This window comes from Lissotriton helveticus, chromosome 5_1 (assembly GCF_964261635.1).
Source record: "Lissotriton helveticus chromosome 5_1, aLisHel1.1, whole genome shotgun sequence".
Lineage (NCBI taxonomy): Eukaryota > Metazoa > Chordata > Amphibia > Caudata > Salamandridae > Lissotriton > Lissotriton helveticus.
Genome location: NC_136065.1, coordinates 79,329,195 through 79,343,366, shown reverse-complemented (window position 1 = coordinate 79,343,366; position 14,172 = coordinate 79,329,195). Strand labels below are relative to the sequence as shown.

General features: G+C 48.5%; 1 protein-coding gene across 1 annotated transcript in view; it reads left to right on the top strand.

Moving 5' to 3' along the window:
* The first annotated feature begins 1,024 nt into the window (after nt 1-1,024).
* The window catches only part of LOC144754155 (E3 ubiquitin-protein ligase TRIM39-like), a 96,837-nt gene continuing 83,689 nt past the window's right edge, over nt 1,025-14,172 (top strand). The window contains exon 1 of the mRNA XM_078641737.1: nt 1,025-1,465. Within this exon, the coding sequence (XP_078497863.1) occupies nt 1,052-1,465 (414 nt within the window). The 5' untranslated portion in view covers nt 1,025-1,051. The remainder of the gene's footprint in view (nt 1,466-14,172) is intronic.

Sequence of the window (14,172 nt, the reverse complement as noted above, 5' to 3'; positions counted from 1 at the left end):
GATGAGTGACAAACATTTGAAATTGAAGAGTACCAACAAATGGCAACAACCACTGACCAGAGAAAAAGAAAAACAAGCATTTGCAATGTAATAGGTCTCGCATTTATACGAGTTTAAGCAATTGGCATTGTAAATGACAATGCCTGTTATTTTTGTTTTTTAAAACATAAATAAAAAGTTTCCATAATTACCATGCCAATAGCTTAAAATCGTGTAAATGCGAGACCTATTGCATTGCAAATGCTTGTCTGATGAAAGTTGTAGTGAGGAGTTTAACTGCACTAATGAGATGAAACCTCTGCTCAGACAATGATTGTGTTTGATAAAAGTGCACGATATTGAAATAATGCGGTCAGAGATTGTTGTTCCGCCGCATAATTTGCCTCATCTCGAGTATAATTTACTCAACCCTGCGCCAGAAATTGCTCCTCCGATAGCGCGTGATGCCAGTGCCCTGATTATGAATTATTACAGGGGAAGGATTGAGAAAGCAGTTATATTTCAGCCTTTGGAACATTAAGTAAAACAGCAAATGCAGCAAGAAATTGTTTCATAATTATTTTCCAGATGTCAGTACAGTTCTAAAACAAATATTATAAACAGATGCAGAAATTATTGCCACGTTCAAAACATCACAGAGGATTTTATAGAAATCCATATTTATGTGACCGCTCCTGGCACTGACAGAATCTGAGAATAAAACAAAAATGCTGGTATTTTCGCTGAGAAAGGAGGGAAACCTCGAGTCAGAGCCCAGGCAGCAGAGGAGTCAGTTCTCTGCTCTGTGACTGTAACATGAACCCGGAAGTCCCGGCGCAGCCAGAGAGGGACAGACGCACAGACACCCACTGCACACCGAGAGGGACAGACGCACAGACACCCACTGCACACAGAGAGGGACAGACGCACAGACACGCCCACTGCACACAGAGAGGGGCAGACGCACAGGCACACCCACTGCAGCCAGAGAGGGACAGACGCACAGACCAGACACACCCACTTCACAAAGAGAGAAACTGAAACTTACCTTCACTTCCTGCGTTTCTGAATCATGGCGGCAGCAGCTCAGCTCGGGAACCTCCAGGAAGAGGCCACTTGTTCCATCTGTTTGGAATATTTTACTGATCCGGTGATTATTGATTGTGGACACAACTTCTGCCGCTCCTGCATCACCCAGAGCTGGGAGGGAAGAGATGAAAACTTCCCCTGTCCACAGTGCAGGGAAACATCTTCAGGGAAAAACCTCCGACCCAACAGACAACTGGGGAACATGGTGGACATTGCAAAACAGCTTCATCTGCCCCCAGTGATGCCCCAGGGGGAGAATCTGTGCGAGAAACATGACGAGAAGCTGAGGCTGTTCTGTGCAGAGGATCAGAGGATGATATGCCTGGTCTGCCGAGAGTCCAAGGAGCATAAAACTCACTCAGCAAGTCCAATAGAGGAGGCTGCAGAGGAGCACAAGGTACGTCTGTGGATGTTGAGGGATCACAAATTCGCTTGGAGAGCCACACTAAGGGGCAGTCTGTAAGGTTGCCTTAATACACCACACTGACGCCAGGTACTTAATTAAATTCTTTATTTGCCGGAGCGCCGGGAGCTGCGTCTTTACCCCAGCGGTCGGCGCCGATCAACAAGATGGCCGCCTTCCGCTTCCCGTCCCCGCACTTCCTGTTCCGGGGACGGAACACTAGACCGCTACTACATATCTCCCCCCTTTATGCAATAACAAACAATTTACAGTGCAATCCTTACTTCCAGTTCATGTCATAGTCCTTGAACTTCTCTGGTACCTTTACACTCCTGCCCACTCTGGTTCTCACCACTCCAATGCTTCCTTCTTCTTCCGGTTCCTTTCCACCCGACCATTTTCCTGCAAATTCTCCTTCTCTGTCCATCACGTCCTCATTGCTTTCTTCCTTACACCCGCTCCTCGTTCTTCCTCTTGCACCTTCTTCTCCTTCTCTGTCTTTCACTTGCTGCACTCCTTCTTCTACATTCTCGTCGCTTCTTCCGCTACGTTCACTTTCGCCTTCATCGTCTACATACTCTGCTCCTTCAATAGTCACATCTCCCCACTTCAAGATTTTGCTGCATTTTGCCATTCTGTCCTGTGACCACACTTTCCCGTCACTGAGCAGGGCTGAACGGGCATAGGGCTCCACCACTTTCAAAGGTGGTGAAAACTTGCTTTCTCCCTTTTTCTTTAGGATGGCCAGTTTTACTCTTACCCAGTCGCCCTTTTCCAGTCCTACTTCCTGAGTGTTTCGTCTTTTGTTATAGTGTGCCGTGTATACTTCTTGTGCTTTCTCCAAATTTCTTCTGACCACAGCTGGTGACCACTTACTCTGCACCACTAATTTCCTCCATGCCATGTTGTCCTTGGTGAAGGCTTCTCTTCCTCTCAAAACCTTAAATGGGCTGTATCCCGTGCTCCCCGGGGTGATCCGATAGGCCCAGATCATCTTCTCCAATTCCTTTTCCCAGTCCAGTCCATCATTAATGGCCGCCTGAATGGTGCCCATGATCACCCGATTGAAACGTTCCACTTGACCGTTTCCCGCGGGGTGGTAGATGGGCGTATGCTTCACTTCTATACCGTTCCTGGCTGTGAAGGCAAGCCACTTCGCTGAGGTGAATTGCGGCCCATTATCACATGTGATGATTTTCGGGATTCCTTCTCTGACAAACGTGGCGTGTAAGAAGCGCACCACTGCATCAGTACACGTTCTCCATAACCTCTACCTCTTGCCACTTGGAATACTTGTCGATGAGGACTACAGCATATTTCTGAGTTCCTGCATTGTTTAGGATGGGGCCCATTATGTCCACTGATATCATTTCCCATGGTCCATCCGGTACTGGAAATTTTCCCAGGGGTGGTCTTAACATGCTTTGTGACTTGTCAGCCTTGGCACATGACTCGCATTGCCGCATATACCGTTCTATTTGCCCATCAATGGCTGGCCAGCAGAACGCTTGTCTGGCAAGGGCTTTGGTTTTTGTGATGCCCTGGTGCCCTTCGTGCAGTAAAGACATCAGATGATCCAGTATGCCTCGTGATGGGACCACCTTGTCACCTCTGAGCAGGAATATAGGGTTCTCCGCCAGCGATAACTCATCCCTTACTTCCCAGTACCTCCTCAGTTCTTCCTTGAGGTGTCTCTTTTCCGGCCACCCATGGACCACGTATCCTTTGATGGCTTCCATGTCGACGTCTTCCTTGTAAGCATCTTCCCATTCTTGGGCACTGATCACTTCCTCCGTGTCCTGGATGGTGGCTAACACATATCCTTCCCAGTTTTGTTTCTCACAGCCCTTTGCCTCTTCCATGGCCGCTGCTCTGCTCAGGAAGTCCGCCACTTTGTTCAGCGGCCCCGGGATGTGTTCCACTTTGTACACAAAGTCCAACAGTCTCAGCGTCATTTTGGCAATTCTAGGGGTCGAGGGAGCATGGCCACTGGAAGTCAGTACTCGGACCAAGGGTTTGTGGTCCGTTCTCACTAAGAATTTCGCTCCCCACAAGTACTGTCTAAATCTTTCCATCGCCCAAACCACTGCCAGCATCTCCTTCTCGATAACGCTAAACTTCTCTTCGTTGGATGCAAGCGACCTCGAGGCAAAGCTGACTGTCGATGTTTCTCCATTTTCCGATTTCTGCATGAGGACTGCTCCTAGGCCGCGGTCACTGGCGTCCGTAGTGAGTATGGACTCCGCACTTGGGTCAAATCCCTTTAGAGGAATGGTGACACTCATCTCCTGTTTTAGGCCTTCAAATTCCGCCTGTTCCTCCTGGCCCCACTGGAATTTGTTCTTTTCCTTCAGTAATTGGCGTAGGAAATGTGTTTTCGTGGCGAAATGGGGAATGAATTTACTGTAGTACTCGGCCATTCCCAGGAATGACCGAACATCTTCTTTCTTGCTAGGAGTGGGGGCTTCCAGAATGGCTTCCATGTTGGATCTTTTTGGTTGTATCCCTTTTTCGCTCACCTCATGACCTAGGTACGTGACGGACTGCACTCCCAACTTGCACTTCGACCACTCCGCCGTAAGACCATTGTCCTGCAATGTTCGTAGTACTTTGTGGAGTTTCTCGTTGTGGTCCTGTTTGGTTCTTCCCATTACCAAGATGTCGTCTTGAAAGAACTGTACGTCTTCCACATTCCTCAGTAGTCTGTGCATAAGCTTCTGAAAGACCGCCGCTGCTGATGCCAGGCCAAACGGCATTCTCACGAATTCGTAGCAGCCGAAAGGCGTGATGAAAGACGTGAGATGGCTGCACGATGGATGTAGTCTTACTTGATGGTATGCCGACGACAAATCCACTGTGGAGAACCACTTGATGTCTGTCCTTGGTTTTCGCTAGCATCTCATTTATGCGGGGCAGGGGGAATTTGTCAATTACAATGTTTTTGTTCAGTTCCCTGAGATCAACACACACCCGTACTTTACCATTGGGCTTCTGGGCTACCACCAGAGGTGAAAGCCATTCTGCACTCTCTATGGCTCTGATCACACCTTCTTTTTCTAGCCTGTCCAGCTCCGTTTGCACTGCTTCCCTACTGCGGAACGGGATGTTCCTCACCTTGTGCACCACAGGTCTCGCTCCTTCTTTTAGCTTTATGAGGTGCTTGTATTTTCCCAGTTCCCCAATTTGTCCGTTGAATACTCTGGGGTATGCTCTCTGCCATGACTCCACGTCATCCTTCTCTTCCATGTCCATTAGCAGGATTTTTTCAATGCCCCCCCGGGTTGAGTTGTATACCCAACGCACCTTGGTCCTTCCAGCTCATTACTGAGGGGCCTTTCTCCGCAACGTACAATTTGCAATTTGCGTGGCGGCCCCTGAACTCGAACAGGAGGGGGCAGTATCCTAACATGGGAATTCTTTGTCCAGTATATGTGACTGGCCTCAAATCCATCGGGTGCCGCTTCTCCACAATCTTGGGTGCGAACTTATCTTCCCATACTTGTCTTTGTATGATGGAGATGGGTGCTCCACTGTCCGCAATCATCTCCATTGGTATCCCGCCGATGTGCATATTCAGTCTGGGTTTGTCCGTTTCTGCTCCTTCCATTTCCAACACCTGGACATCAATATATAGGAATTCTTCCAGTTCTTCGGCTTCTTCTTGGTCGCTTGCATCATCTCTTCGCTCTTGGTCTACATAACGGACCATTTCGCCTTTGGGCTTCCGGCGGCACACCTTCTCATAGTGCCCGAATACACTGCAATATGAGCATTTTGCCCTGAAAGCAGGGCACGCTTTGTCGTTACCCAGATGTGTAGTGCTGCCGCACCTGTAGCAGCTCGGCCTATCCCCTTTACTCGTCTTATGGTCCATCTGGTGGTTGTTGTTGTTGTTGGGTCTTCTACCATCACGATTTCTTTGCATGTCTCTCTGCCTCGGCCGTTCTCCTCTCGACGGTGTCATTATCCTGCATACTGTTTGCGTCTCTCCTGCCTCCTTCTTGGCCGCTTGCGCACATCGTTTTGACAATTCCGCCTTCTTGACCATCGCCCATCTCTCTTTGAGTGGGGCATCACCATTTACCCATTGTTTCTCCTGGATGTGGGAGCTGGACGTGTGCATGATTATTTGGTCTCTAATTAGGTCGTCGTGGAGCGTGTCAAACTTGCACGTGAGGGCCAACTTCCGCAAGGCTACGACGTACTCGTCCACCGTCTCCCCGCTCCTCTGCTTCCTCTGAAAGAAGTTGTATTTGTCTATCGCGACACACACGACCGGTCTGTAGTGTGCGTCGAGGTCTGCAATGGCATGACTGAAGACATCTGTATCCGTGGCACCCCTCTCACCTTTTACTATGGTATCATATACTCTGATCCCTTCCGGGCCCAAGTTGTGTAATAGTATTTTCTTTCTCCTCTTGCTCGAGAATGGAGTATCGCCTTCCTCTTCCAGGGCTTCCAGATAGTTGAGGAAGTACCTTTTCCAGTCTTCCCATTTCATCTCCGGTTCTCCGCCCCTCGTTAGGAAAGGCACCAATTGAGTGAGGGAAGAAGACTGGGCAGCCATTTTGGGTGCACCTCTCTGGTTCGCAGACACAGGGATCGTCCTACCAGGTGGACTCCCCGGCGTTTGTTGCACCACTGTGTCCCCTTCACTGCGATCACTGTAGCTCTCTTCTCCCTTCTCTTTCACTGAGCGACCCGGCAGTGCCAGCCGGCTGTTCCCCTCGGATAGGTTCGATGAGCCAGGCACCTCTTCACCCGACCGCTGTTCCGCCAGGTTGCCGTGCACGCTACCACTGCAGCCAGGGATGGGGTGCACCTCACCGTGGCCCTGTTCTCCTGCACTTGCCCAGTGCTGCGCAGCAACTCAGTGCACTTCCCGAGCGTGCACCTTATTTGATGGTGCCTCTGGGCTCATCTAAGGGTTAGTGTCCGTATTATTTAGCATTAATTTTCCTCCGGTGGCGCTGGTGTCAGTTCGCGCTCTTTCCTTGGCGGGCTGTCGGCTCCTCTGCCACGCTCCGGCAGCCGGCGGCGTTTCACCTCGCCGGCTTCGTCGTGTTGCGTCGTCGTGCGTGCTCGGGTCTAAAGACCATCTCTCGTCGCCATTGTAAGGTTGCCTTAATTCACCACACTGACGCCAGGTACTTAATTAAATTCTTTATTTGCCGGAGCGCCGGGAGCTGCGTCTTTACCCCAGCGGTCGGCGCCGATCAACAAGATGGCCGCCTTCCGCTTCCCGTCCCCGCACTTCCTGTTCCGGGGATGGAACACTAGACCGCTACTACACAGTCTAAGAGCACACTGTGTGTGAGAGTGTTCAGAGATCACAAGTCACCATTTCTATAAGGTGTCAGATGGCTCCATGTCACTGGGACAATACATTTCCATTCCTGGATTTTGCTTTTTACATATCATTTTTTTTTTTTTTTTTTTTTTTTTTATTTCAGTAAATTTTTATTGAAAAATTATATTTACATGGTGCAGAGGATATACAGGATATACATGGGAGATAACTGAAGACAAGGGAAAAAGGACCAGGAAGAGGCTACTCTCTTTACATATCATTTTCATCTGGTGTGTTCAAGCAATAGGGTCCAGTAAAGTGAATCAAAACTACAAATCCCAGAATGCACTGATACGTTAAATCAAAAGCCCTGAAATGGAAAAAGTTGTGTCCCGGTGGCATGAAGTCATCTGGTCCCCCTACCTGTGTATACCATTGAGGAGGCTGCAGAAGAGAACAGGGTATGTGTGTGGATGTTTATGGATCATAATGCACCCGTGGACCCAAAGAGAAGTCTGTGCAAGAAGTGTATGTGGGTGTTCACGATTCACAAGTGAAGACACTGTAAGTTCCAAGCAAGCATTTGCAATGCAATAGGTCTCGCATTAGGAAAGTTTGAGCTATTGGTATTGTAAATGACACCTTTTTAGGTCTCCTGGCGTTTAACAGCGCGTCAGCGCTGTGTCCGCCAGGAGATCTATTGTTGCTGACTCTGCTTCCCAGGAGACAGCACCTGCCGCGCGCATTTCGCAAAAGGCGATCGGCGCAGGCCACGCGCGCGCGAACGCGCTCGCCGTGGCTGTCTCCTGGGAAGCGCAAGCATACCCAGGCACACCTCCCCCTGCACGCATGCGCAAACACGCACACATACACGCACGGAGAGACATCCCCCCCCCCCGCCGTTGCACACACAGACACACACACACGCACACATACACGCACACATACAGGCATCCCCCCCTTCCCCGCTCACCGGCACTACGTTCTGTTGCAGCCTCCGACCGACCGACCGCGGGGCTCTCCCATGCCCCGCGTCACCACTGCTCCTCCAGGCACTCCGTGGGCGCGGGCTTCACAAAACGGAAGTCCCGCCCCACCATAGGTTTCGTTTTGCGCGCACGTCTTGTTTTTGTACTCGTGCGTGGTGACGTGCCCTCGGGGGAGGAGGAGGTCGTTGTTTTGGGTTTGCGGACAGTCGCAGAATCGAAAGCAGACTTTCAGTGAGTGTTTTTTTTCATTTATTGCCTACCTCTGCCTATCGTTGCCTCTTCTTGCACCTCCTCTTCCTCTCTCTGCACGGCACCTCCCTTTCCCCTCCCACTTCCTCCGATCTTGCTAGGTGTCTATCCTCTCCCCCTGCCATCTCTGAACTCAGACTGGATCGCAGTTTTCCCGTTTTATATATATGGTCATTACTACTACCTTCTGGTGGGCTTCCCCACTCCATGCTCTCTTCGGTGTTGCTCATTTTATTGATCCTCGTCCCACTGGGTCTCTTCCTGCCTCGTCTCCCACCAATTCACTCTTCTCATCACCCTATTTTCCTTTACTTTTTCCGTGACCTACATGTATAGCCCACATTTATTTACCTTAATGTGTAGCTTTCTTATTCTACCTACTCTTGCCTCATCTAACATCCTCGCTTCTTACTTAGTTTTAACCCCCATTCTTCCCACTCTCCGCTTCTCTCTGTGCTTCCTTCTGCGCACCCCATGCCATGTTCCATTTTGTCCAGATATGATCTGTGTTATCAGGCCGACTGTGCTGTTTTGAGTAATCAAAGGTATGTGCTTTTTACTGACATATGATTAAAAAAAACGTCGTTTAGAGAATTCAAGTCGGTGTCAAGTGTTGTCCATGTTTATACCCCCTGGTTGTTGGGTTCTCGTCGACTCTAGTTTTAAAGGTGGCAAACTTTTGAATACCTTTCCATTCACTTTCAGTATTGACTTTAGTTTAACGGCTTTCAGGAGGTTCTGAAGAGCACATTAGTTAGGCTGCTGAAACTTTATTTGACCATAGGTAATCCTCCCGTTTTGTTTTTTCAGTCGCATGTACTATGAGAGTGACTTTAACGTACCAATCATGGTACACTTTTTGAATGCCTCTGTGGCAAATGTACAGATCGCTCGTTTGTATGGCATCGACAGACTGGATTAAATTGGCTGACTGGATAGGCCTTTCGGTCAGTCCGAATCCCCATTTGTGAGGAGTGTATTCTTTTGTACAATAAATGCCCAAGCGCATGTCTGTAGAGTGTGGCAAGCATAGTGGCCTTGTCGCTAAAGATGTGAAGGAGCAAAAGGACGGACTGGAGGGACCCGGTTTTCAATTAATTGTCAGGCTGCATACAACTGGGCTTTCTGCACTTCGTCTAGGAATTTGACTGCTGCATAGTACTGAAGATGTTTTCCTGTTAACTGTTCGTATTTTCGTTTGCTTGAAACGCCCTCTGCGTTTTTTATATAGCTCAAGCAGGCTGTGTATCCGGATCAAGGATCTGGCAAATACTATTGTACTGGGTGGTTGTCAGAGCTTGGCACCCAGCCGGTCTCCTGCGAACTGGCATGACCCTGCCTTTGGGTGGGACGGGCAGGACCAAGATCTGACAAGGAACCATACACACCCGGAAAGGGTCAAGTACTGTCTGCACTTCAATTATCAGTAGATGTTAAAATAGGTGTTACATTTCTGGCGCCTTTTTGTACTTAAACTGTGCAACAAGAGAGCTCTCCGAAATTGGGAGCAAAGCTTTCATCTCTTAACAGTCTCTAAATGAAAGTCAATTTTTCTTTCCTTTCATAGGGTTGCATTGATTCTTTTAAAGTACTTTGTCACACAAAGGCTCCTGTTTTTCCCTATTGCACCGAGCTATATAAAGCATGTGATATTTATTTTTGGATTGGGAATCAGCAATTGTTATGCAAAAAAATGTGATACATGTCAGTGCAGTTTGAGATGTCCAGCTGTTTGTTGCAAAGGCGCTGCGTACTGACTTACTACTATACATTTTAGGTCTGGCGTTAGCCAAGTGCAGCTGACTTTACTACCTTGAGATATATTATATATATTTATTCCGGCCAGCCCTCTTCATCCAATGCTCTGTTATTATGGTAGTGAGTGCAGAGTAGTGAGTGCAGAGTATTGAGTAGTGAGTGCAGAGTAGTGAGTAGTGAGTGCAGAGTAGTGAATGCAGAGTAGTGAGTGCAGAGTAGTGAGTAGTGAGTGCAGAGTAGTGAGTAGTGATGCAGAGTAGTGAGTGCAGAGTAGTGAGTGCAGAGTAGTGAGTGCAGAGTAGTGAGTGCAGAGTAGTGAGTGCAGAGTAGTGAGTGCAGAGTAGTGAGTGCAAAGTAGTGAGTAGTGAGTGCAGCGTAGTGAGTAGTGAGTGCAGCGTAGTGAGTAGTGAGTGCAGAGTAGTGAGTAGTGAGTGCAAAGTAGTGAGTAGTGAGTGCAAAGTAGTGAATAGTGAGAGCAAAGTAGTGAGTGCAGAGTAGTGAGTGCAGAGTAGTGAATGCAGAGTAGTGAGTGCAGAGTAGTGAGTAGTGAGTGCAGAGTAGTGAGTAGTGAGTGCAGAGTAGTGAGTGCAGAGTAGTGAGTAGTGAGTGCAGAGTAGTGAGTGCAGAGTAGTGAGTGCAGAGTAGTGAGTGCAAAGTAGTGAGTAGTGAGTGCAGCGTAGTGAGTAGTGAGTGCAGAGTAGTGAGTAGTGAGTGCAAAGTAGTGAGTAGTGAGTGCAAAGTAGTGAATAGTGAGAGCAAAGTAGTGAGTGCAGAGTAGTGAGTGCGGAGTAGTGAGTGCGGAGTAGTGAGTGCGGAGTAGTGAGTGCAGAGTAGTGAGTGCAGAGTAGTGAGTGCAGAGTAGTGAGTGCAGAGTAGTGAGTGCAGAGTAGTGAGTGCAGAGTAGTGAGTGCAGAGTAGTGAGTAGTGAGTGCAGAGTAGTGAGTGCAGAGTAGTGAGCTGCCTCAAGTGAAGTACTCTGGTACCCAAGGATGACTAGCAAACAATATTATTCACAACATTGCTTACTATTCAGCAACATTTGACAGTTTGCAACTCATCTTTATACAACAATTCAGAGTTTGATAACAAATTAATGTAACACATTGTAATGTACAATGCCAATAGCTCAAACTTTAAAGCTGGGAGACCTATTGCATTGTAAATGCTTGTTTATTTATGTGTTGGTTTTGAAAATAGCGAAATTAATAGCTTTGTCATTTACAATGCCAATAGTTTTAACTTTCGTAAATGTGACACCTATAGCATTTGTAATGCAATATGTGTTGTATTTACGTGACTTAGATGTATTGATATTACAAATAACAATGGCTTTTATTTTTTTTAAATAATTAATAGTTAAATAAAAGCTATTGTAATTTATAATGGCAATAGCTTAAACTTTTGTAAGTAACTTTTGTGAAGATTATGTTTCGTGTATTTTATTGTGACCAAAATCGAAGAACAGAAGTGAAATAATAACATCTTATTGTGACATTTGTAATAAAGCTTCAAACATTGAGAGAACATATTTGAACCAGTTGTTGTTGAATGGATGCACAGATTGATGCTGGGGTGGTGCTGAGTGATGTTGTGGTGGCGACAAGTGATGCTGTGGCGTTCAGTGATGCTGTGGTAGCGCATAGTGATGTTGTGGTGCCCCTGAGTAATGCTGTGGTGGTGCGATAGAGTTAGTGTGATAGATAGATAGAGGAAGGGAGGGCGATAGACAGAGGGAGGGAGGGCGATAGATAGAGGGAGGGAGGGCGATAGATAGATAGAGGGAGGGCGATAGAGGGAGGGAGGTCGATAGATAGATAGAGGGTGGGAGGGCGATAGATAGATAGAGGGAGGGCTATAGATAGATGGAGGGTGATAGAGTTAGGGCGATCGATAGAGTGAGGGCGATAGATAGAGTGAGGGCGATAGATAGAGCGAGGGCAATAGATAGAGCGAGGGCAATAGATAGAGCGAGGGCAATAGATAGAGCTAGGGCAATAGATAGAGTGAGGGCGATAGAGTGAGGGCCATAGAGTGAGGGCGATAGAGTGAGGGCGATAGAGTGAGGGTGATAGAGTGAGGGTGATAGAGTGAGGGCGATAGAGTGAGGGCGATAGATACATAGAGTGAGGGCGATAGATGGATAGAGTGAGGGCGATAGATGGATAGAGTGAGGCCGATAGATGGATAGAGTGAGGGCGATAGATGGATCGAGTGAGGGCGATAGATGGATAGAGTGAGGGCGATAGATGGATCGAGTGAGGGCGATAGATGAATCGAGTGAGGGCGATAGATGAATCGAGTGAGGGCGATAGATGGATAGAGTGAGGGCAATAGATGGATAGAGTGAGGGCGATAGAGTGAGGGCGATAGAGTGAGGGCGATAGAGTGAGGGCGATAGAGTTAGGGCGATAGAGTGAGGGCGATAGAGTGAGGGCGATAGAGTGAGGAAGATAGATAGTGTGAGGGCGATAGTGTGGAGGCGATAGTGTGAGGGCGATAGATAGTGTGAGGGCGATAGATAGACTGAGGGCGATAGATAGACTGAGGGCGATAGATAGACTGAGGGCGATAGATAGAGTGAGGGCGAAGGATAGAGTGAGGGCGAAGGATAGAGTGAGGGCGAAGGATAGAGTGAGGGCGATGGATAGAGTGAGGGCGATGGATAGAGTGAGGGCGATAGATAGAGTGAGGGCGATAGTGAGGGCAATAGATAGAGTGAGGGCGATAGATAGTGTGAGGGCGATAGTGTGAGGGCTATAGATAGAGTGAGGGCGATAGTGTGAGGGCAATAGATAGAGTGAGGGCGATAGATGGATAGATTGAGGGCGATATGGATAGAGTGAGGGCGATAGATGGATAGGGTGAGGGCGATCGATGGATAAGGTGAGGGCGATAGATGGATAGAGTGAGGGCGATAGATGGATAGGGTGAGGGCGATAGATGGATATGGTGAGGGCGATAGATGGATAGGGTGAGGGCGATAGATGGATAGAGTGAGGGCGATAGAGTGAGGAAGATAGATAGTGTGAGGGCGATAGTGTGGAGGCGATAGTGTGAGGGCGATAGATAGTGTGAGGGCGATAGATAGACTGAGGGCGATAGATAGACTGAGGGCGATAGATAGACTGAGGGCGATAGATAGAGTGAGGGCGAAGGATAGAGTGAGGGCGAAGGATAGAGTGAGGGCGAAGGATAGAGTGAGGGCGATGGATAGAGTGAGGGCGATGGATAGAGTGAGGGCGATAGATAGAGTGAGGGCGATAGTGAGGGCAATAGATAGAGTGAGGGCGATAGATAGTGTGAGGGCGATAGTGTGAGGGCTATAGATAGAGTGAGGGCGATAGTGTGAGGGCAATAGATAGAGTGAGGGCGATAGATGGATAGATTGAGGGCGATATGGATAGAGTGAGGGCGATAGATGGATAGGGTGAGGGCGATCGATGGATAAGGTGAGGGCGATAGATGGATAGAGTGAGGGCGATAGATGGATAGGGTGAGGGCGATAGATGGATATGGTGAGGGCGATAGATGGATAGGGTGAGGGCGATAGATGGATAGAGTGAGGGCGATAGAGTGAGGAAGATAGATAGTGTGAGGGCGATAGTGTGGAGGCGATAGTGTGAGGGCGATAGATAGTGTGAGGGCGATAGATAGACTGAGGGCGATAGATAGACTGAGGGCGATAGATAGACTGAGGGCGATAGATAGAGTGAGGGCGAAGGATAGAGTGAGGGCGAAGGATAGAGTGAGGGCGAAGGATAGAGTGAGGGCGATGGATAGAGTGAGGGCGATGGATAGAGTGAGGGCGATAGATAGAGTGAGGGCGATAGTGAGGGCAATAGATAGAGTGAGGGCGATAGATAGTGTGAGGGCGATAGTGTGAGGGCGATAGATAGAGTGAGGGCGATAGATAGAGTGAGGGCGGTAGATGGAGTGAGGGCGATAGATAGAGGGCGTTAGAGTGAGGGCGATAGATGGAGTGAGGGCGATAGATAGAGGGCAATAGATAGAGTGAGGGCAATAGATAGAGTGAGGGCGATAGATAGAGTGATAGATAGAGTGAGGGCGATAGATAGAGTGATAGATAGACTGAGGGTGATAGATGGATAGAGTGAGGGCGATAGATGGATAGAGTGAGGGCGATAGATGGATAGGGTGAGGGCGATAGATGGATAGGGTGAGGGCGTTAGATGGATAGGGTGAGGGCGATAGATGGATAGAGTGAGGGCGATAGATAGAGGGCAATAGATAGAGTGAGGGCAATAGATAGAGTGAGGGCGATAGAGTGAGGTCGATAGATAGTGTGAGGGCTATAGTGTGAGGGCGATAGTGTGAGGGCGATAGATAGAGTGAGGGCGATAGATAGAGTGAGGGCGATAGATGGAGTGAGGGCGATAGATAGAGGGCGTTAGAGT